Here is a 25,641-nt window from a genome sequence, read left to right on the forward strand (position 1 = left end):
AGTTAGGATAAATAAATGCTTCGGATTTAACATCTCTTCCTACAGCAATAGTAACAACCTCTCATAGTGAGAGGATTTTGATGGACACAGCAATACGTGTGTTAAAATCGCCAGATTCCTACTGGAGAGGGTGGGTGTGAGGGTGGTCGGCTGTTGCCACACGGTCGATGGTTCGAAACTACCCTAGTTTATAGCTCTCCACTTAAAATAACGATAGAATTCTCTCAAACTGAGAGCGTTTTGATGGACAGAAAAATGGGGATTAAAATCGCTAGATTTCCTCCGAATGATTAATTTTTGTGCTTGGACAGTTTTCCTCGAGTGAACGAGCCCAGTGTGGTCTCCTCATCGAAGTGAAATTTGTCCTAGCTGCCACCGACTCTGTGTGGGATGCCTCGAAAAAAGTTCACATATACCCTTGAATATTTAAAAATTCCTACACGGCAATTCTTTTCCAAATTTCTCCGATGCGAATGATTATAGGCCAGCATTCCTGTGTAAAAAACGGTAACATAGATCTAAAAAAATTAAAATAGTGACCTTCGATTTCTTCCTTTGGTTGAAGTAAATCCATTGTGATATTTGTAAATCCATGACCTCAAAAATATCTCAGTTCTCAGTTCTCCCCAACATTCGTAGATATATATTGCTCCATTGGCAAAGAATGAAGACGTAGCAAATCTGCTTTGAATCCCTGTCTCGCTCCAATTTCACCACACTTCCCTATCTCCTTTCCTAGCAAGTTAGTTTATTGTTGTTGAAGTTATCGATGGTCTCGGTCCACATTAAACGGTCGCAGTGTGAGCTGCTGCGAGACAAGTTCCGCAATTACGAACAAAACAAGCAGAAAGAATGAGGGCATCCTCCAAGCATAACTTCTCACTGAAACAACTGTTTTACGTTAGATCAACGCGAAACAGGGAAGATACCTTCCTTTAGAACTCTCGGCTCTTTACATATTCAATTGCAGTACTCTTAAAGAGAAAAACGGCGAGAAAAACTGTGTAAAATAAATTATTAACCCGCTCAACCTACCTCTATGAAAAATCTTAAGCGTAAAGGAACATGATCAGTTTTTATTTGTTTGCTGATTTTTTTTGAGTATTAGGAGGACAGAAAGGAGAAGAGGAGGAACATAGGCAAGAAGTTAGGGAAACGAGATTATCAGGAGTTAGTTCAGTGTACAATTCTACCCTAAATATTTTGGCGTCACTGTAAAACAAGAATGTTAGAGAAAACCAGAATGTCAGGTGACCTAAAAACGTTTTCAAGCTTTCAAAGCATAAATAAGGTGTAGATGTTGGAGCATCCACTGATCTCAGCCAAGAAAATCTTCTGAGGAGATCCGCAAGGATTCACAGATGTAACACCTGTAGCCTGGCAAGCGGGTATTCTGGCTCACCACGACGGTTAACCGGTGAGCAAAGGTGGAAGCATTTACATTTAAAAGGCATCACCATCGGGGGTTGTACGGGTTTCAGGTGGGTCATGCCTATACGGGGTCGTAGATTATGAAGAGAGGGGTGATCCCGTCCATTTCTTCCTAACTGCCGTAAAAAAAACGTGCCGAAAGATGCGGCGCGTGCACAAAGTTGGCGCGCTCTAATCAAACTCGTTGTAGAAAATAGCGCTCCGGAACGCTCGAAGCCGCATCTTTGGGGCCGTTTTTTTGCGGCGATTGGGAAATAATGAACAGGGTCCTACCCGTTTTTGCAATCTTTGATCCCGTATAGTCTTTGACCATCGGAAATCCAAACCACCCCGGATTCGTGGGGTGATGTCTTTAAGCTTGTTGAAAGGAGAAAAGAGTAAGGAAGTACTAGTTTCGAAGAATTGTAGTAGAATGTGAGCTTTAGAGAAATACCTGATCCATTACCGACAAATTGCTCTGAACATCGTTAGTAGAACAAGTAGTTTTCATTGCCGAAGAAGGGAACAACGTAAAGCACTGAACAGTCATTTCTCAGGAGTAAATATCCTATTTTAATGGGAGATGAAGCCCACTATTGTCGTAGATTCGACTATACCTACGTAAATAATCTACAATGGTGTTTTGTAGAAATCTCATTGAAACAGCCGAGATCGAAGTCAACCGTTAGTCAGAAATATTTAATCTGAAAGTAAAGACGAGGTGGAATTGAATAGAAGCAAGGATTTCGTGAGGATAAATAAAGATGAGAAGGAAATAGGACAAAAATCAGTGGAAACAGGAAGAGAAATGTTATCACTCATATTGAGATTACTTTCACTTTTCACTCCACTTTTTCTTTTCACTTCAGTTTCACATTCACTCCTTCTCCTTCTTGTTTTTTTTTTTTTCTTATTCTCTTATTTCCTTTTTATTTACTGAATAACTTTTTATATTCACTAAATTATATTCAATTGATTACAAGGAGCTTATGTACCTCTACATACATATGTAGGATTCACGATGGAAAATCTCAATTTTTTCTCTTTTGCATACTTTCCCCATATTAGTATCTGATCGTGGCATATAATGGGGCTCCTACATCATCACCAAAGGTTTTCTCTCGTTTCCTATCACTTCTTACGGGAATTCGCGGAGATTTACGGTAGCGAACAACCACATCGGACGCTACTAGGCATTTGTACACATGGTCGAATAAATGAGTGGAAGTACTGAATTTTTGTGGGAACTAACGACACACTGAATTCAAAACATTCTCTTAGACGTCGTCTTAGACGCGAATCCGATGGTGGAGCTGGAGTCGAAACTTGAACATACATCTATTTCTTCGTGTATCTGTAGCCCGTGCCAGTTATAACTATTTTTTTAATTTTTATATTGTGCGTTAGAGAATTAGAAGAAGCTAGATGTCTGCTTTAAGAACACCATTCAAAACGGTACGCTAAATACCGGCTATTTATTTGTTTATTTGTACATTTGAAGACATCCACAAGTGTGCCATAAAGGAACGAAGAAAAATAACAGCGCAGACTGGGAATTGACCTAAACTTCATACAGCAAAACTGGTTTTCAAATTTGTGTGGTGGCTTCACAGGTCATTCTTCTTGCACAGAAGATAGGAAATCCTCACGCAAGATCCATTTCTGGAATCCAGAACGCTATAGTAGAACAACGGTTACCAGAGTTTGGGTAACCAACCTAAAGGCATCACCCCACGAATCTGAGGTGGTGCAGATTTCAGGTGGAGTATTCGTGTACGGGAACGTACATTATGGAGAGGGGGTGATTCCATCCATTTCTTCCTAATTGCCGTAAAAAACGGCCCGGAAGATGCGGCGCGTGCACAAGGCTGGCGTGCTCCAATCGAACGCGTCGTAGAAAATAGCGTGCCGGATCGCTCGAAGCCGTATCGTCCGGACAGTTTTTTGCGGCAATTAGGAAGAAATGGACGGAATCAGCCTTCTCTCCATAATGTACGTTCCCGTATACGAATACTCCACCTGAAATCCGTACCACCTCAGATTCGTGGGGTGATGCGTCTTTAATCGAGAACAGATGGGTCCGTCTTGACCTTTGGTAAAGAGATGAGGGAAACTCATGCGGCATGACTTACCGACTTTTGGTTTAATTGAAAGCAACTAACCACCACTACAAGAATGATGACTATTTACAGAGATAAAGGATAAAGGGTGAACTGTCTGGCGTTAATCAATCCGCTTGGGATGCGCCACCACGTTCACTTCGATTCAGAATCGTTTGAGGTTCAACAGCGTGTAACTGGCCCATACAATGACTTGCGGAGCCAACCGATGTGTCGTGTCAATGTTTTGATCCTCCCAGACAAGCCCGGCCCAATTTATCGACCCCGGAGGGATGAAGGGCTTGGTGAGCACTAGTGCAGATTCGAACCTCCGAATACGCCCTGGTGAATTTACAGGTATAGACTTTAGAAAGCATCTTCGAAAGGGAATATTCCAGGAAGTATGATGAAAAGGCAGCAGAATACAGTGCAGTCAAGTTTATTAGGGTAAACTTCACAGGAATAGCTGAACTCCTATCGAAGACAACTTCTAACCCCCTTAATTTACTTAACGCATAGATCGCTCTTTTTGGGGAACACCTTGGACCTTGGAACAGACCCGCTTTTGTTCAAAGTTCTTTGTTCACCTTGGTTTTTCAGTGTTTCCGTCGCGCATACCTATGTTGTAAAGTGTTTGTTGAGATACTGATGTTTTCTGTTTACTTGCGAATTGCTATGGGAATTGTTTTGATAGTTACCGTATACGGAACACAGTTATGCGGAAGTAATCAGAGATGCAAATATGCAGTTGCGGAAATATTCCAAATATTCTCATATTAAAACTAAAAATCAAACAATAAAATGAAAACCAAGAGAATAAATGAAAATAAAAATAACAAAAGAACAAAATAACAAAATAAAATTAAAATAATCAAACAATACAATATCGTTAATCCTCCTAAAATGCAGAAAAAATAAAATAAAAATAAATAAAAATAAAATGAAAATCCTTTCCAAGCTGAGATGTGGGTAGGGGATATAAAAAGAAAAAAAGCAGAATAAGAGCAATGAACGCCACTTTTTACTGAAGAAACATCTATCAGTAATGAGTTTTTCCGAACCTTATTAGACTCTAATCTAATAAGGAAAAAAAGGAAATTTAGTTATAGGTTGAGAAGTCAGAAAAATACTGTATTTTTAGTAGATGTCCCGTTAGTGCTCATTCTCAACACCGCGATCGATAACTCCTATCTTCAGTGTTAAAATATTCCAAATTGCGAGTTAATACATAAAAACTTTTAATTCTTATGGTCATAACTGGCAATACCGTAACTAAAGTCACTTTCATCCGAACAGATTCATCCGGGAATGCAGAAGTTACCGTAATCACATTTGCATAGTAAAATCGTTCATTATGTCCGCTTGAAACGGTTCAAATTTTGTCCACATTTCTGCATTCTGCAATGGGCTCCTGCGTATTTTTTTCTGGTTTACCGAAGAGGTGCCTGAAATGCATGTGGGAATCTATTCATCAATATGCTTCAAAAAATCTACCTAAAAAATTCACGGTAAACCGTTATAGCAAAGTTTTTGCTGGAAAAAATCGATGCAAATCGACGAACTAGAATGTGACGCTAAAAAGATACGAACAGGAACATCCTTTTTTCTCCTTCCAACAAATTCGCATTTTATTTATCTATTTATTTATTCACATACACAGGGCGGGTGTAGCGCAGTGAGTTAGAGGTTTCGCTTCCTGCACGATCGATCGGAGGTTCGAATCCGCCCTAGTGCAAACCAAGCCTTTCATCCTCTCGGGGCCGATAAATAGGTACCAGAAACGTCTGGAAGGATAAAAACCACTGACTTGACACATTGGCTAACCCCCGCAGGTGATTGTATAGGCCAGTTCGTAAACCTCAAACGATTCTGAATTGAAGAGAACGAGGGGCACATCCCAAGAGTATCGATTAACGCCAGAAACTTTATCCTTTTATCCTTTATTCACATACACCAATGGTGCACCAAAAGAAAAAAAAACAATGCACATTTTTCTGAGTTAGAATAGTCAAAAAGAGGAAACGTGCCCACATCAGCATAACATTCCGCTCCGGTTTTTTTTTCTCGTATTCCACTGCTTAGAAATCTGAAATTTTTACCAGGTATTAAATGAAATATCAAAATTAAACGAGCTAATATGTAACACGCTCTACGTTACACGTAGGGATTTTAATCGTGCCTCTTCAATTCCTCTATTTTTGCTCAATATTTAGTTCACCGATTTTTTTTTCCACAGCGATCAAAGAACGATCAAATTCATTGGTTCACGTCGAAACCACGTGTTAACGCCCGTTCTTCCGTTACGAAGGAATTAGTGTAATGGCGAGGAAGTCATTTCCTTCTCCAATGGTAGGGCCGATAATGTTTTTAATCAAAAAAATTTTTGCGTATCAACCTGTGATCAGTTATTCCACCAATTTTTATCGACCAAAGAACGACGATAGTAGTGATGAAGTGAACATAACTAAGGGATTTCAATGATCACTAAATCCTGGATCAGGAAAGTTGACATCAATTAGCATAGGACGCTTGCATTGTTATATGTTGGTACAAAGCAGCACTTTGAATAAATTCTTTTTTTTTGAGATCTACACAAGAAGCCAGTGCGTCTTTGCACAAATAATTAAGATCAGGTCTTAAATAAGCACATCTCCAGTGATTTTCGCAAATTTCCCAGAGTAGATCCATGTCGGCGGCTTTGTGTCATAGCTTGTCGAATTCAATTTTTATGTGTTTCTATTGTATGTTTTGATCTGATTCTTGCGATGCCCTCGAGGTACTGTAATAACGGTACCTCGAGGGAATCGCAAAAATATGTACAAGCATTATCTGTGCAAGTTCCTCCTTCACATTACAAAGGAAGCGCTATGAAACCCTTGTTATTTTCCTCGATTTCCACCTACGGTAAATCCATCTCTCTCCGAATCACTCTGTTGCTACCACTTAGTGTGCTGGTTCTCTTTTTTCAATGAAAAAAGTTATAAAAACTGAATAACGTTAAGAATAAAAGATATTGGTACACATGCATTTGTCTTCATAGGAATTTCACAGAAACTTCTGGGACCAGCAAAATCCTGCTCTTAAATTAAAAACATAGTTTTTAGGACAGACACGGTAGTGGAACCAAATGAATAGAATACGATAAAAGCAAACGCAACGGACCATTAGTTAAGCGCAAGAAAAATTCTCGCGGCCAAAAATCCTTGAAGTTGAAGGAATTGTTGGTGATCAAAACAAGGAGCAAATGGAGAGTTCGATTTCATGAAGAGCCAAATATCATAGTAAAATATGCTGAGATTCTCCCTGGTAGGTTTTTTTTTCCAAGTACGGTAAGAATTCTCAAAAACAGCATACCAGGAAACTGACAATGTTGGGATTTTCCACGAAAACATGGGATTGGGGATTACATAGACAACGAGTATGAGCGCGATCAAGCCAGAATTCCCGCTAACTGCCACGAACACGTCGTGGTACGCGGCGCTGGTGACCAAATTTTCCTACGAGGCGCCTAGTCACGTGTCACATCTGCGTCGAGCGAACTATCAATGGGACTGTTGAGGACGCTGTCCCTCTCACCCACTAGTAGTGTTCGTGATCTGCACCTCTCAACCTAGCTTTTCGTGGATAGGTTCCAAGATCGCAAGTTTCGTGTTATGATGTCTTCAAGGTATTAAGTCACCTAGGAGCTCGAAGGCCTGAACGGAATGATGGAAGAAGGAAAATTTTCGGGATGTAGACCTCTTCAAGCAATTTCTTTAACACCACATTCCAAATCCTACAATATCTGCGCATTCCGTTGTTTGCCGCCCGCCAAGATTTCTCTTTCGTTGATATCAGTTCAGACAAGTGATTTATGTGCTATAGTGGTGCGGTGTCGCGCCAATCCATTCCATCTCCATTCCCTGCTGGACCCATTAAACGATGTTAGTCGGAGGCGCTTATATTTATCCGGAAGAACGCAGCACATCCATCCATTCCAACTCACGCGCATTTTTTTCCCCGGCTCAACACAGGTACTTGAAAATAACTTCATTATGCTCAAAAGCATATACCGGTCGTAAATGTTAAGGTAATTGATAACGCTAGTAAACAATTTGAAAAGCCTAACATAACAGGATAAGCAATGAATTGTGTTTTAACGACACAAACAATGCGAAAACAACATGACTAGGCTCCATAGCGGAGATGCGTTGACCAGCTTGCATACGAGATCCGTGATTCCCTGTCGATTATGCGGTTATGTGCATTGGGCACAAGAGTTTCTAGAAAAAAGGCGCTTTTTTTCCACCAGATACACCGAAGGATTACGCTCAATGCGAATCATCCTCAAAAACGTACCTTGGCCTCAGAGATACATTGATTAGCGTGGGTTTGTTCATGTTCTGGCAATGCGCCAATTTTGTATTTTTCGGCGAGCATTCGAGCCGCGATCGAATGTCCGACGCTTTCGAACGCGTCCGTAGCGTCACAGCCGGCCTGAAAGATGTTCGATTATGGTCCTGAGTGGATGTGACCGGATTTGCAGGTTCAATCTATTCTTATGGCAGGAAAAAAGTCGGCCTTCTCGAGTTTCATAGTACCCTTCGCAAAAATTTCCATTTTTTGGTGCTTCTACGTTTGAATGTATGTTCTAGATCTTTTTCTTTCAAAGAGTTGTCGTAACAAAACTCTATGCAGAAGAAAAAAGGTAAGATCTGGAAGAATCCACTATAGTGCTCCACTGTGTGCTTCGGTGAGCTGGCCCGCTCCAAACAGAGTGTTTTTGTTTGCTTTTTTCAGTTACCACAAAATTAAACGTGGTACAATTTTGAATATTTTTCTGGATTTTGTCTCGTTTATTCGCCAGAAAGCAAGCATATCTAACTTCGTGCCGCTATCGACCTGCCGCCAAATACACCCTCTAATTGGTGAATAACAAATAGAATTTAGCATAGTGACCTTCCCCGTAAATAAAGAAAATTCTCTTTTCCTCTTCATTTTTTGTAACTAAGAATTGACTCACATATTCAAGCATAATTTCCATGCCGCCAGGATGTTCATCGAGAAAATTTGTGACATCGATCACATCGTTACGAATAATCATCCAGGCATCATCAGGAGTACAGTGTTCTGCTACTTCACATCGTGGAATTTCTCGACAAGACATTTCTGAAATGACTACGCGAATTAGAGTACGTTGATTCCACGAAAGGAACTGGATAACAGCGAAAATTTCCATTCAATCTAAGGTAGAAGCGATAAAACGACAGGAGATGCGTGTTTTGCATTTTCGGGTACGGTGCTTACAGTAAAGATTGCCAAATAGTAAACAGAAGCGTCCGATGCGTTCTGCAAAACATACGATAAGGGGGGATTGGGGAGTCCATAGTGTTCCCAGCTAGTACGATAAGATAAGGGAACCTACTGAGGACGTCTTTCTTTCTAGACAGTGGGATCAACCGAAAAAGTACTATTGCGCTAAAATATTTGAGGTGGGTAGAGACAATTTTTTCAAGAGAGAACACATTCAACTATCGATGTAAGAATACATCGTATGATAAGCTGTCGTCCTTCGGTGGAACCCGTTTAGGACAACGGTGGGAACTAAGCACGTGAACACGTGGTGAGCAAGGTCCTCCACACCTCCACCACAAAGCGAACCCTCAATTTGTCGAGGGACAGGGTTACGGCGGGACGAAAGCAGGAATCGGCCGCCGAAGTCCCGAGAAGCGGCTACAAATTTGAGGAGCTGCTACGGTATTACTTGCGTAACCGTACGATGCGCCGCTATATTGCGGTGCATACGTCCCCTGCAGCGTTTTTATACCCGGTGAGAAAAGAACAGTAGACGCCGACGGAGACAGTCCGCGACGTCATGTTGGTAAACAAGAGACGCAGATGTCAGCGTATCGTGCGAAAGCGTACCGTAGACAGTATGGGAACCGGAGAGCGCAGCTGAATCGCGCGTGCACCGAGGCCGCGTGCACCCAACGCGCCGATTGTACGTGCACAATTTTCAAGTAATCAATAATTTCCATGAATAGCTAGCTGGCTGGCTCAGTAAGACAGGTAGCCGTGGGTCGACGATGTGCTCAATGAATGAATGAGGGTGTAGAACTCTGGATTTAAGTTCACAACGTTTGTTTTACTCGTCGATATTCACGTGAATTCAATCAAGGATGCACGCAATTCGGTGTGATGGTGCTGGCGGTTGATTACGGTGATTGATGACGGCGATTAATGTATGGCGACAGGGTACGCGGGTGGGCGCCGCGAACTTCTCATATCAACTAAGATTTCGACGGTCAACAACCCATTATTTGTGTAGAAGAATATCATAGATCCATGAAAAAAAGTTCTGCTCGGGTCGATTGCTTGATCTTAAACAAGCGAAAAAAAAATAAAACATATTTTTCAAAAATAAATGTTTGCTGAAGAAATAGTGTTAGTTGGTGATGCCACAAACGAGAACAAAGATGTTGCTAGAGATTAGGAGAAATTTAATTGTTAGTTGTAAGTTTTATATAAATATTCAAGGCGTTTAAAGGGAATGAAAATTCCGAAAGTAATGAAAAAACTATACAAAACAATTATTTTTGTAAAGTGCGCAGGATCGTATTTTTGTTACCACGATCTTGTCAACGTTTTCTTGGAAGAAATCAGAATTAAACGAAACTAAAAAGTCAGCGTTGTTCTGAAAAAGAAAGTAATGTTCGGCTTCAGACGACTTTCAATTTCGACGAAACGAATAATAATGTAAAATGGAAAAAAAATTGAAAAAGGTGAAAAGTGTAGAGACTCGCCAATGCTACCGTAGTCTCTTCGACCTTCCCCGCTGACTTCGTGCCCGCTACTTACGTTGTAAAGATTCGTTTTTTTTTTAATTTATAAACGCGGTTGGAAAAAGGACTCGATCCGATGGTTTCATTTCCAGCTATCCTCGTAGCTATCCTCCAAAAAATAAATAAAAAATAATAAAAATAAAAATAATAAAAGCAGCGTTCCTTGTATCACGTCGGAACGCTCCACCACGCGTATATACGCGCCGCTTCCGCTGGCGAGCGGTCGAGAATCAATGGGAGTTCATCAGCAGCCTATTCAAGTGAAACCTATGAATAGGCTGCGGAAGGAACCGGAATGTGTAGAACGGTGGTGCGTACTAACGTATGTACCTCTTAAGAACAAACGGCGTTCAACCGCCGTTCTTTTAGGACGACTGGGGGGATTGAGCAGAACCACGTTCATACTCGTAATCTACACCACGATCTCATAGTTTTCCATCATGTTTCCATGCTACGCTATTTTACATTATTTTTATTTATTTTTGCTATTTTACAGTATCGTGAGCTGCCCGAAAAGTTAGTTGGGACCACATCAGTTCCGAAAGATCGCTCTATTCGTCTTCCGCTGCGCTATCAGGAGCAGGAGGTAACTCGTATTTTTGCCGCTCGCGACGTACGAGGCACGACGGCGTTCGGTCGATATTCACCAAATGTTAATGACGCAGACATGGTATGGTATCGCGTTTGTGGGCTGTGAGGAGCGTTAGAATTCACATAGATATCACACCTCATCTATCCTTCTCCAAAAATCCGTGATTCTTTGGTTAGTACTCATCAACACATCTGTTTATATCCAGAAAGTAGGTGAATTTTTCAAAACAGCTTTTTTGCTTGGTCTCGAGTCAAAACAGTAAAAATGTGAACAGAATGGAAAAATAGGGAAGAGTTTTTCTAAATTCCTTAGCTTTTTTCGGAGTTTGTGTTGCGTTGCGTCAACGACGCAACTCAAGTCGCAGACTACGACGTGGAGAACGTTCGAGAGTAAATGAGTAACTACAGTAGCACTGGCGTCAGCTCTGCACTTTCCGCTTGGCTCTTGGAGTTAGGAACGCGATCCAGTGTATTTTGGATTTCTGATACTTTATCCGACAACGCGTTTCGATGACCTTCACTGGATTGCAGAAGTCACGCGCTGAAGCATACGCTTGATATGAACAATTTGAGAATGTGATAAACAAAATTTCCAAAGGCGAGAATTTTGGATGCGATCGACGTGAAGAGCACGTGTCGAATCGTTTTCAACCACTGTCATGTGGGATACGGTTGCACTTCCGAACTCACAAAATAGGAAAGGGTGGAGCTTCCGCTGCACTTCGGGCATGTGAATCGCATGTTTTCCTGCCAAAAAACGAAGTGAATGTAAAGTTTTGATTTTTTTTTCTGCTGAAGTCATGTGTTGTTCACTACGGCAACACATTTCCAGTTCACAGCCACCTTCAGAACAAGTACTGGAAGCAGGTAGTTGAGGACTACGGGGACTACTAAGGAAAAAATTCTTGGATGAGCATTTTTACTTCTATAAGTGTGTACGTCGTCTTAAACAGAAAATCAGTAGAACTACGGTTAATTGTGATTGGATGAAATTTACTTACCTGTACTTGGGCATATCTGTATTGATGAAGGATAAAGAATAAAGTGGACGGCATTGATTAATCCCTATTGGGATGCGCCTACGCGCTCGACGTCATCCCATAGTTTATAAATGTGCGTGCCTGCAGTTCTACAACGACAGCGGAAGCTAGCCAATGTGCCAAATCAGCGTCTTCCCAGACAAGTCTGGTACCAATTTATCTACACCGGAGGGATGAATGATTTGGTTTGTGCCAAAGCAGTTTCGAACCATCGACCGTCAGGCTACAGAGGACCTCTATCCGACGGCCCTACACCCGCATCTTTTCTAGCTAGGATAACTAGAGAGAATTGATCTTTATTCCACTCATATTCGCAAGGTTGTCGGTTAGAGGTCCGCTGTAGCCGGGCGATGGATGCTTCAAAACCGCTCTAGTGTCAACCAAGCCCCTCATTCCTCCGGGATCAATAAATTGGTGCCAGGCTTGTCTGGGAGGATAAAAAACTGACCTGATACATTCGTTAGCTCCCGCAAATCATTGTATAGCTTAGTTACGTGTTCGTAAACCTCAAACGATTTTAATCTGAAGTGAACCAGTGGTGGCGCATCCCAAGCGGATTGCCACGCCAGTGACTTTATCCTTCATCTGTTTGGATACCTATATTTACTCGAACGACCGCGATACGCATTAGAGATGAGGTGAGACGGAGAATAAGAGATTCTATGCCTCAACGAAAAAGAATGTCAGCGGAAACGTCGCGGTCGTCCATGCAAACATAACTGCCCTCTGATTGAATCTACACGTTTCTTGCGTTCAACTCCACCAATTTCTAGAAGTTTCCTTTCTTTTTCGCTCTTATATCTTATCCATTTTTACAGGCCATAAGAACTCGCCCTAGTCAATTTGTACACGTTGATGAAATACTTGTTTTGCTAATTTGCAGCTCTAATTTGGTGCAATGGTTTCGGTGTTTGGTGAGGAACAAAATATATGAAGAAAGAGGGAGAAATTGTTGGATGAGCAGTTTTACTTCTATAAGTGTATACGTATCTCCGTTGCTAGTGTTGATTGTGATAACCCCTACAAATTTTTGTTGCACATAAAAATATTTCCAGCCCGGGCACACTTAACCATGAGAGCACGTTCATCCAGTTGGATAAATGATACTGGCTATGAGCACAGAATCTGAATCGCTGTGATGTATCTCTGATTTTTCATATAATGTAAAAGTGATGAACGTTTTATGTTTAATGGAAGATTTTTGATGACACACATGGGGTTTCCCATCGTAAAGCTGGTTAGAGACGTAGGACGGAATCGCGACGATGCGTGAAATCCACCCGTCGTTGCCTGCTGTCGGCAGCGCAACCTGTTTCGAGAACAAGATTTAGTTGCGCTTTGAATGTACGAAAAAAAGACAACCACATTAAGGGGAAACCCCTCGGGCTCGTTGCTGCCGATTTCTGATGATCGATCAGATACATTTGTAGAAATCGTGCACGTTTCAGCATTTCCAACACAAGGATCTCCAAAACGTGGATTTTTTTGCTAATTTGCAGAGTTGAAAAAAACCAGTTTTTTATGTTTCTCAATTCACGTGACGGAACACGTGAACAAAAGCTTCCTGATGTGACTGACAGTTCCTGATGGTTCATTACTTCAAAATATTCCCAGGTACGGGGCAGAATTGCAGAATATTTCACTTCTTCCGAAGAAGGAAATACTATTTTCTTCATATTTATTCAAAAGTCTACTATAATATTCTTCACACACGGCTTCAAGAAAAACTAGAGAAATTATCCAAAAGTGAGAAGTGAATAAACTCTCTGGATGCTCACAGGGATAGCCGGGAATCCTATTTCTTCAACGGGTTACATATCAGAAAAAAGCTTCCAACTTCCTAGGATCTATGAATAAAAAACTAAGGATAGAACTTCGATGCAGTTTTAAATATGGAAATCTGGAAAATATTGATGGCCACTAGGAAAAGCGAGTGAATCATAGACATAAGCTTACTTGATAGGTAAAAATTTTCCTAGAAGATTTCAAATGTTTATTCGAGTAGAGAATGAATTATGTAACTGTCGCCTGGGTTTTTTTTTTCCTCGCAGAGAATCTTTTGGTACAAAAATCACAAGCAGATTCATTAACTGTTAATTTTTAATCAATTGTTCAAATTAGATTCAAGTCTTTATATATTTTGTAACTATTTGCATATTTATGATTTTTTAAAAGATAATATAAGAAACCAAAAGATTTCGAATAGATGTATGTTTTTCCATGTGCAGATGGAGTATGTGTTTCAAATCAGAATAGTACTGATTGGGTTTCACTAAATTTTTCTTCTATCTAAGGTTTTCTCTTTATTTATTGAACAAAGTTACTTTTCACTGAGAGATTATTATTTTTGATTTATAATTAGTAATTTATTAATATTATTATTAATATGTTATTAATTTACAACGGACTTCTAACCGACTGCGCCACACCCGCCCCATATAATTACTGCTCTGCATTTATTTACATAAGGTCTTGCACTCCTTTTCATTACGTCACAAAAAGGTGGATATAGCCATTCCAAGGTGCCAATGATTGAAAAAGGTCGTCATGTACAAATTGCCCAGTTCTTACCGTCTATAAATGAAGAAAGTAAGATACAACGGAAATACCGAGACGCAGATTACTGTGCTGTTCTTTCTGTTTATGTTGAAAAAAATTCCAAGTAGTCCTCAATCTTCTCCCAGTTCTTGTTCCAAAGGTGGCTGTGATCCGAAGAAATGTTGACGAATTGGACAATAAATGAGATCAGCAAAAAAAAAATCCACAACGCTTCATCTTCACTTCGTGTCTTCGATAGGAAAAACAAGCTGTGCACATCGGAGAAGTGCAAAAAAAACCCATCCAAATTTTGTGAATTCGGAAGTTTATCAGTATCCCTTATGACAGTGATTAACGCCGATTCGACACGTGTTCATCGCGATCGCATTCAAGATGTTTTTATTTAATTCTGTTTCTCCACTCAAATTCTGTTTATCGCATTCTTGTCAAATTGTTCAAATCGAGCGTATGCTTCGGCGCGTGACTTCTGCAATGCAGTGAAGGTCATCGAAATATTGTTGTCGGATAAAGAATCAGAAATCCGAAATACGTCGCCAGATTGTCAAAAACGGCACCAAAGAAACAATCAACGTTTCCATGAGGCAGTACATTTCTAGAATTTTCTGCTTGGAAATATTCTCCTATAGTAATGTTCTTCTTTTAATACTAATTTCCAATATTAATCCCAGCAACGCTAAATGAATACTGATATAAATGCTAATCCTAAAACAAATAATAATAATAATGATAGCAATTATTATAATTATAGTAACAGTAATAATAAAAAATAATGGCTTCAGTGAAAATAAGATGATAAGTAGAAGTTTGTATAATTTTTGTGATGTAATAATATGCATGTGATAAAGGATAAAGTCATTGGCGTATCAATCCACCTAGGATGGGGCAACGCGTTTTACTGGAATTCGTAATGGTTGATGTTATGGAACGCGTATTGTCCCATTCAATGACATTCGGGGGCCAGCCGATGATCAAGTCAGTGTTTTTATCCTCCAAAACATATTTGGTACCAATTTGTCGACCCCGGAGGGATGAAAGGCTTGTTGAGCGCTAGCGCGGTTTCGAACCCTCGACCGTGTGGCTACAACGGATCGACTGCGCCACACCCATGCGCATGGGAGGGTGTAGTGTAGAGGTTAGAGGTTCCGCTTCCTGCACGATCGACCTGAGGTTCGAATCCGAGGTCGTTTTCTAGCTAGGATAGCTAGGAAAAATTGATCTTGATTCCACTCGTATTCGCAAGGTCTTCGGTTAGAGGTACGCTGTAGCCCGTCGATGGTTCAAAACCGCCATAATGCGAGCCAAGCTTTTCATTCTTCCGGGGCCAATAAATTGGTGTGAGACCTGTCTGGAAGGATAAAAACGCTGACTTGACACCTGTGCTAGCCACCGCAAGTCATTTTATAGGCCAGTTACACGTTCGTCAAACGAATTGATCTGAATTGAAGTGAACGTGGGGGCGCATCACAAGCGGATTGATTAAACCTTGAAAAACCAGAAACAGAAACCTTAAACTTTAACTTTTATAATATGCATAACAATATCTATATTTTTTACTATTTTATACCTACGGTAAAACATTGATTACTGGAAACAAAATTCGTCATTTCAGATTTCGTAAAAAAAAAAGAAGGAGATTTATTACGTTTCAAGATATGCTATAAGAAAATTAAGGAAAGAATAATTAAAATCAGAGAATGCCAGAAACATTTGGAAGAGATCTTCCTGAAGATGTACGAGTCTGGGAAACAGTTGATACCAAAACTGTAACTTTCGCTATCTTGTGATCATCTGATACCAGTCAGACTAGTATTTGGAAAATCATGCGCTTTCAATGAGCAAAGAACAAAGGACAAAGTTTTTGCTTCGAATTTCCGGATTTCTGGAAAATGCAACAACTTTGAATCCTGCTTAAAAAATGTTGTTCTTGAATGAAATAAGCTTTTTTTTGTGTTAAATACCCACCTATCTACATACGCGTCTAGCTTCAGGATAGATTCTTTTCTTGTAGAATTTTCTTTCTTTTTACAATTTCTTTACGGTTTAGAATTTACTAGGAAGTTTTAGGAAAGAAGTCAAGATATGGTTTGTTGAAAAAAAAACATTTCGTGTAAACTTCTTCCTACTTCAATGAAAATTTAAAACTTCAAAAAGATTACAACATTAGCTGAATACCTTTTAGTTGAGAAACATTAGTGTTGATTGACTTTTGTGAACTTCTTGGATAATCCCCTTGATGAACTAACATATCCCAATTGTAAGAACTAAAATATGCCCTGTTGATCGGGTGGATGTGCAGGTGCTGGTCCAGTGCTTCACATAAACGGTAATATTCCGGATTTGAAATACGCCGATCCTTGTCAGCTCGGACTCTAAGAATATTGGGAGTAGAAGGTATGAGTAGGAAAGTTAAGAAATGTGTCTTTTGCTCAAGCGTCAGTTTTCGGGATGATCTATCGCTGCAAACACAAGTGTATTGTAGAAGTAATTAAAGGACATCACTAATTTTATCTGTTGTACTGCATTTTCCCAGGAAAGCTGGAGTTTTGAGCGGTAGCTCAACCATTTCAACTACCAAGTTATAGACATCGGGAACGGCAGAGGTTACGGTTAAGACCATAGGCTGAAACTACTTTTGCAGGATATTTGAGGGATACTCCAGAATGGGATCAGCTCAGAAATTGCGGAGCAAAATTCGAAAACCTCCGAGAGCCTCTTTCTCCTCAGATGCAAAGACTTAAATATCTGTGAATCTGTGAAGTGAACACTAGCCTTCCATCCACAGACCTTACTTTAATAATTAAGCTTTTAGTAAGTCACCTTAACCTCCTATCATATACTGTTTTGTCTCTATTTTATTCAGCTTTAGTTATTTATTTGGAATCGCTAAGACCATTCTCTGTTTACTTCTGTTTCGAGAGACACACAGAAAATATTTCTCATAATTGAGCAAAAAAAAAGAAATAAATCTATGCTCACGAGACTAATTTTGTAGACCCAATTTGCGAACAAATAGTGAAATTTGGGAAATATTTGTGGAGTCCTCAAAAATTCTAGGTACACATCATCAAAAATGCTTGAGGTAAAAAAATGATAGAATAAAGGACTTCCATTTCCTCCAAAAACCGACTATTCGAGCTCTTATTCGAACATCGGAGCGAAAAAGAAGATGGGATCTGGAGAGATGGAATCCTAGAGAATAATTATGAAAATTATAGGCTACTGAATGTTAGTCTGTTCTCATCTATTACTTCTATAGGGTATGAAAAATTAATGTATTGAGTGGTGGAAGGTTTTTATTGCGTTCTACCTTAATACAAGCAATTATTTTGTGTAGTTCGGAGCTGAATGTAAATACGAAACACCACCTATCAGGTTTCTGCAACGTTTGCTCACCTGAATAGATCCAGAAATGTACAGAGAAAGTCTAAATCTAAAGCATCCTATTCACATTTTGACTGTTTGTGCAACTTGTTCATACATATATCAATTGTTCCTCACCTCATTCATCTCATTCTGTTCAGGTTCCGCCTGTGGTTGTTGATAAAACAAATTAAATAACACCAAAAATAAACCAATCAATTCCCGTTTAGTACCGATTATTTTTGTCTGCAAAAACAACGAGTCGTCACGAGTTCCCTCAGGTGTGGTATGACGTTGTTACAATTGAGCGACATGTTAATGTTATCGAATTAGAAAGAACTAAAAATTCATGACGAATCAAAAATCATTTTGCTCAGTTTTCTTCCTATATTTCTATGATTACGTAGTTACTCGTTTTACTGGATAAGCTGTACATTCAAGAAACGATATTGACGATATATGTGGCTGGTTTAAAAATAAATATGTGCTTAAAAAAACGTTGCACTTGCACTACAAATACTCGAACAGATGATTTGAGTTCTTCAGACCAAAGTTCCTGTTTACCTGCTGATATCATATAGAAGATTTAAGCATTATTTCATTCATAGTTTCCACAGTAGGTCTTCTCAAATTCAAATCAAGTATTATTTTGTATTATTTTCCATGTTGTATCCATATCTGATGTATTTGATGCACATACATATGTTTTTTTACAATAATTTACCAGGCTAGTTTATTGTAGATGCTTTTCCGAGCCGGGTTACCCTGAAACATTTCAATCCTAAGAAACTCCGCTTAAAGGCATCACCCCACAAATCTGGGGTGGTATTCGATGGCTAGTGACTATAGGGTGTCACATATTTGAGAAACGGGTAGGATAACGCCCCTTTATTCTTAATCGCCGTAAAAACGGTTCGGAAGATGCTAAGTGTGCACAAGAGTGGTGCGCTCCAGTAGACCGTCGAGCGTTCCGGGATACTGTTTTCTACGAAGAGTTCTTCGAATTTCTATTGGAGCACGCCACCGTTGTGCACGCGCCGCATCCCCTAGGTCGTTTTTTACGGCGATTAGGAAGAAGTGGACGGAATCCTACCCGTTTCTGCAGTCTACGACCTCGTATAGTTTTTGGCTATCGGCCAATGCATACCACCTCAGATTCGTGGGGTGATGCCTTTAACGCGGTGAATCTAAAGGATTGGAAGTACAGAGAAATGGTGAACGATCTAGTTTTGGATTTCCGAATTTTACGAATGGGAGTTAAGCTCAAGGCATTGGATTCTCCGACCAACAAGCCGAAGAACAGATAGCTTCAATTTGCACTGCTCTAAACTTAGGCGAAAAATATTCCCAACTATGTTCAACTCCTTTTTCTGGAGAGTTCCATGCTGGATTAATTTACGTTCTACTAGAGTTATTTTTAGCCCAAACTCGAGTATATTCAAAAATAGGCCATCCAAATTGAATCTCTTTAATATTCTAGGTATGAGAGGTATGAGATATGGGAGGTATGAGGTAGATCAGAATAGATATTGATTGATTCGTTTTTATAGCCTACAGTTCTAATTTCTTTATTTCTTTTTTTTTCCTTTCTGTTGAAATTTGACAGTGGCAGATTAGGCCGAAGGAGAGAGAATATTCTTTGGCCTAGACTGCGACTAATACGAGAATTTTCGGCCTTTGAGGTAAGCGTGAGTAACGTTAGGTCGCCCATAAGCAAACCTTTAAATTCCACACCTGACAACGCTAAGAGAACAACACATTTCGAACGAATCAAATTGCTTACCGACACTTCCATTTCCCTCCTGCACCTCCCATTCTAATAAGGCCGGCGACACGTCGCCCCTTGCTTACATGGTGTGGAGTCAGATAATCTTCCACATCAGCTGACGATGCTGCCTCGGCGATGAAATGAATTCGACCGAGAACCCTTAATGACTTTTTCCATCCATTAGTATGATTATCCAAGAAATACATCGTTCCCTTTTATTTTTTGCATCACTGCCTCAGCGATTTTTTTTTTCTGGATTAGTATATCTTCGACATTATTAGTTACATTATTTCTGTCTTTGTAATTTGGCCCTCGGCTGACGATGAAGGTCTGTTTTCAGTTGCACTTTTCCCGGAAAACATACTTTTTATGGATTCGTTCGTGCTTTGTTATTAAGATTAGACACTTTATTATTAAGCAGTTTTTGAATTATGACAGATTCTGCATCGCTCGCACATGGTTTATGGTCTTAGGGTGTGTACAAATGTTAATCCATAAGGAGCCAGATTAATTACTGGCTTTTTCTCGACTTCAACACTTATTCGTTCTCAGAGAAAGAAAGACGGATGGATTTCCATTGAAATATTCACAGTTTTTCATTTCTTTCCATTTCTCTAGCTTCGAAAGAATCGTAAACCCATTGTATGAGAAAATCCATTCGTTTATATATTTTTGTGATTCATTATTTGAAAAGTTGAAAAATCTCACCCGTAAGTGTGTGGATGACCGGATCAGATTAGATAGATGAGAACTTCTCATTCATATTCTAGAAAATTTTGCGCCTTGCTTGAGGTACCTAGGGGTTTTTTTGTAGGAATGATCCGTTAGATTATGTTTGAAAATTACATTCTGTATACACATTATTTCTACAGAGTTTTATCAACAGAATTTCCGATAATAGACGAAGCGTGCAGGATGCGGACTCGTTGAAGTTGAATTAGTGAAGAAACCTATTTGAAAATATTGAACCTGAACCTATTGGGATGTCATCGTTCAAATTAAACTCATAATTCACCTAAAACCTCATCTCGTTGTATGAACGTCTTACTTCTAGTTAAAAAAATATCTCGTTACTTCTGGAAATTTTCCCCGAATCGTCACTACAAACAGCTAGGGTAGCCGCCCTTAATAGACTTGTCGAAGCCAGACTATCTGACGGATGTATTTGACATTTTAAACTAAACTCACGTCGAACAATGACTAATATAATAAGAAGATTAGGTAAACAAGAAAAAAGTTAGAAATCTCATAAAATTTCTATCAATTACGATGATCATTCTTGGAACGGAAACCCGGGAAATTTACCCACAGCGGGGCCTAGGATTACTGTCGATGTAAGACTTTAATCTTTATTTTGTTCCCTTGTCGCTCATTCTTCCACTTCCAAAAAAAATTTTTCGAAATTTTAGCGAAATTATCGGAGAATTCGAACAATGTGCACTCTTCCACGAAGATTAATTTCCTTTCTCTTTCGAAAGCGTTTCAGATCACCAGCTATGCACATAATTCCTATTGGTCTCGTTTCGTTCCATCCTTCTCCCACATTTCCCACTAAATCATCAAAAAAACTGTAGAAGTACCTGGCCAATATTTATGTATTTTTATGGTCAAATAATATTTATGAGAGGCGAAATGCGAAAATTTTCCGAGAAGAAAAATGTCTTCAACAAATTCGCTTGTAAGTAAAAATTGTGCAAATCGAACATAATTATTAATCATCTTTGAATTAATTTATTAATTAACCAAATTTGAAAAAAAAAACAGATGAAATGTTTCAAAGAATTCTCGGCGCCGTAGATGAAGGCATACATGATCCTAGCGACGTCCTCGTCTAAGCCACGCCCATTTTGTGGCTTTATCAACGTTTTCAGAGCTCAGTTACCCCATTTTTGACCTTTCAAAACTTTGAGCTTGGCAAAAAATTCTTTTTAAAACATTGTGTTTGGCATACAATTTTTATATGACTACATGCAGTTGCTTTTTTGGTGTTGTTTTCGTTTTACTGACACTTTTTTTCCGAACTTTTGACCTGAAAGTCACAATTAAAACCAGTACACCACGAAATTAACGATTTTTAGATCTCCTCAGGGAGAGGTAGGAATAAAGGATGAAGATAAGGTGTAAAAGCGATTTATGAGCGCAATCAATTTTCCTAATCATCCTGATCCTGAAAAATGACGTAAGAAAAGGCCATTTGTTACGATTTTTCCTACGAGGCACCTTATGACGCTCCAACCTCGCACAAGCTCCACGTTAGCCAACGAGCTGACGAAAATCAAAGAGATCTCTTCGGCAGCGTATTCAGGTAAAAATTATGAATAGGTAGCAGAGGGAACCGAGGCGTGTGAAGGGATGATTCGTCGAAAGATGCCTCGTGCGAAAAATTGTAACTGAAAACCGTTTCCCACGCTGTTTTTCTGGACGATTCGAGGGATTAACCTCTTAGTTGGTGCGGGCCAGTAGAAAAAGTGCACCACTTCATGGTATATATATATATATATATATATATATATCATAAGCGCTAAAGATGTTAAACGTAACCCTTGCCCTCCGTAATCTACATCCAGAACCCTATCTTTTTATGTAGAAACCTTAATATCATAAATTTTATGGTACGCTGCCATAAACTGAAACGACGACATAAAATTACGTTCTTCACTTATATTTTTTATTTGTTTTGTTTTGTGATCTTGAAAACGAGAATAATAGGGCATATTTGGAATGAAAAAAATGAAAAATGAAAAATGAAAAGTTATTGATGTAAAGTAGAGTTGTAGAGTTCGTGTTTTTCATTGTTCGTGTATGTTTTAGGAAGGATAGTTCAACTGAATTTGATTCAAATTTATTTTCAATTTTTCTCAACGTTTTGATTAATTTTATATTATTTTCTGTTTTTTGTCTCCTTTCATGTTATTATAATAATTTAATCGACTTTATATGGCATTATTCTTTTCATTCTCTTCAGCACTTGAAAGGTGAGAGATTCGCTACCTCAGTGGTTCGTTCCTCTGCAATCTCCATAATCTTTTATTGTCGGTAAAAAAAATAAGGAAAATCTCCTAAGGCTACATTTTTTCAAAAACTCACTCAGAGCAGGTTTTGTTGAGCACTTTTAAAAATTTTCAAGCTTTTTTCGAGGAACATAGCATATCCAGAGGACATCATTCTATCCATTTCCAATCAGAATTTGAACTTATCCGCTTGTTGTGGGAATACTAGCTAATAATAAAATCATGTCGTAATTTCTGGTTCAGCCTCACGCGGTTTTATTCCATAAATAGCTTTTTAACATCCTTAAGGAGATAAACAAAATAATTTAAAAAGAGGTTGCCCGGAAATTAATACTCCAGGGAGGAGTGTTTTTTTTTCTCGTTAATGAATCGTTAATGAGATCCTTTCCAGATTCCTGGAACATTTTTTTTTCAAATTTTGAAGTTGTTATTTTGATGGATGAAAGCACAATATGCAGCTTTTTTTTTCTTGTTCAAATTATTTGATATGAGTATTCAATATCTTCTGAAGGGATTGCAGGGGAATAAAGAACGTTGAAACGAGAGCCACCATTAAATGACGGAAGTTCTTTGTGTTCGTGAATCTGAAACGCTTCCTGCATTTTACTTTCTAAGCAATGCATTTAAAAAAAATTCTTTCCGGAAGAAATGCAGACATTTCGCACTTTCACAGCACTTTTCCATTTTCCTTCGCAGTTTGTGGTGCACATCTGAAGATTTTTGCATAGTTTCTGTCAGAATGTTTTGAGTTCCTCTGGAATCTAAATTTCTTCAGCACTCATTGAGTATTACTTTCAATTTCCAATCCAAACTGAGGATTCGGTGTGGTCGCTGCGTAATTGGTGACTCGAAAGTATGTTTATACTATTGTTTGTGTTGTTGTGCACAAGACACAGAACCGTTAAAATTCGGATCAAATCGCCAATCTCCGGCGATCTGAAAAGGGCGACTCGCCAAAGAATCAGCCAATAAAATCAACTGACAGCCTCATCGTCAATTTACAGCTCGTCAATAATCAATACTAATCAATACAAAGAGAGACATCAATGACACCAATATCCTATCATCTTGAGGTTCATCGAAAGTGGAACACAGTAGATTACTTTGAACTGAATCCACTGAATGAATTTTACTGAACTGTTCTGGAGAACCATGGTCGGTATAAAGTTAAGGTGCATCAAAAATTGATAGTAAAAGTATTTTCCAATTGGAGGAACGAGTTTATCCTACGCTGCTGATAGCTTCATTTAAGGACCGCTATAAACGTCCTTAGAAAATTTATGGAAATAATAAAAACGACGTAAAATTTCCACTACGAACAGAAAAAACGAAGGTGATTCTCTGGTGACCGCTGAGGAAAAAACGAACACTCTCATTCCAGTTGTTTTCCTTCTGAATGTATCCGTACACAACGACAATGAAAAGAATTATTACTAACTATTAATTTACTATTATTAACTAACTACTTACCATTAATTAGAATTATGTACACAATGAAAAGAATTGTTTCAAACACATGTGATAACCTTGAAAAAAATCGAAATTTGAAGAAAGGAATTTTTTCTTCAAAATACATGCTTCCTTCTGTTGAACACGGATCTGAGATAAACCTCTACGAAACGTCCAAATTTTTCACAGTCCACCACTCTGTTGATCGACAGCTGCAGCAGCTCGCTAAACACATCAAAAAGTGAGAAAAAAATGAATTTTTGAATAAGATATTGCTTACTGTTGTTGACGCAACGATAGTTTATTTTCGAATTTGTTATAGTTCTTCAAAAGCGACTCCATTCAACATGAATTCATTTAAGAAAAAAAAAACTAAACTGCAAGAATAAAAATAATCATTTTGTCGATGAACGCACAAAAATTGCATTTTTCGCTTCATCTTTGCATTCTATGCTCAGTTTTTCTTTGTCCTTCGACTTCCTCCCTTTGTTCTTGTGCTATCTCACTTTTTCGTGTGAATTTTCACACGTTTTCAAGAGTTATTATTCAAAGAGACAGAAAAAATGATGCCTGACATAAAAAAAATCAAAGATCTTTGCTTCAATGCAACGCTTAGACACGCTCCCGTTAACACTAACAATTCAGATCCTAAAAGGCATTATTTCGCTTCCTTGTCGTATAACTCGACATCCTATTTCTCCTTCATTCGGCCACAACGGAAAAACTCTCATTAAATTACCACAAGAAGAAAGCCTAGTTTGTTTTGTGAAGCTTAGATGGAATTCTGCTCAGCCGTGTACTTTCCTCTTCTCGTTTATGACGCATCTATTTTTGTTTTGAAACAAACAGGCAACAAATAATGAAACAAGTGGCTAAATACAATAATTCACGTTTCAAATTTGCAGGATTCACTTTGCTGGAAATTTGCTGAACTCAGGCAAAACCCTGATTCCCCTGAGAACTGAATTTAGCCTGATTTCTGTAACGGAAAGTTGACAGTATGTACATTCATTTTCTAGGAATGTCCACTCCTGAATTCCTTCTCATACTTTTCCTCAATCCTATACACAATCAGAATTTTGATGGATCTTCTCAGAACCCAGAAATACGATTATGGTTTCTCGCACATTAGATGTCAAAGAACAGCCAGGGCAACAATTTTCCGGACAAAGCGTTCCTGGAAAATCATTCGACAATCACTTTCTTCTCAGAAAACTGGATTATATATCACTAACGTTGAACTCATTCCTTTTTTCACGTTTCTCGGAACATCTTTAGAAATTTTGAATTCTTATTATTATGCGATTATTGCGTCTTGCTTTATTTTTGGTGAAAATTTTTAGTAAATTTTTTACACGCTGAAATTTGAAGTTTTTTCTTTGACTACCGCACGATTCTTCAGCCATATGAGCCCATATAGGACATTCGAACATCATATAAAATTAAAACTGTCAGTCTAAATAAGTGAGAGAGGCAAATGGATGGAGTTTATACCCATAGGCTGGACTCTGCGTTTCCTCTCTTAATGCAATA

At 38.9% G+C, this 25,641-nt stretch overlaps 1 protein-coding gene across 1 annotated transcript; it reads right to left on the reverse strand.

Moving 5' to 3' along the window:
- Positions 1-7,738: 7,738 nt before the first annotated feature.
- RB195_015660 (uncharacterized protein) lies at positions 7,739-8,655 on the reverse strand (the record flags this gene model as incomplete). Its single annotated transcript, XM_013453088.2, has 3 exons — positions 7,739-7,771; positions 7,848-7,985; positions 8,512-8,655. The coding sequence occupies 3 exons, from the start codon at positions 8,653-8,655 to the stop codon at positions 7,739-7,741; spliced, it is 315 nt and encodes a 104-aa protein (XP_013308542.1).
- Between the last annotated feature and the right edge of the window lie 16,986 nt (positions 8,656-25,641).

This window comes from Necator americanus, chromosome V (assembly GCF_031761385.1).
Source record: "Necator americanus strain Aroian chromosome V, whole genome shotgun sequence".
In the NCBI taxonomy this organism is placed as follows: Eukaryota; Metazoa; Nematoda; class Chromadorea; order Rhabditida; family Ancylostomatidae; genus Necator; species Necator americanus.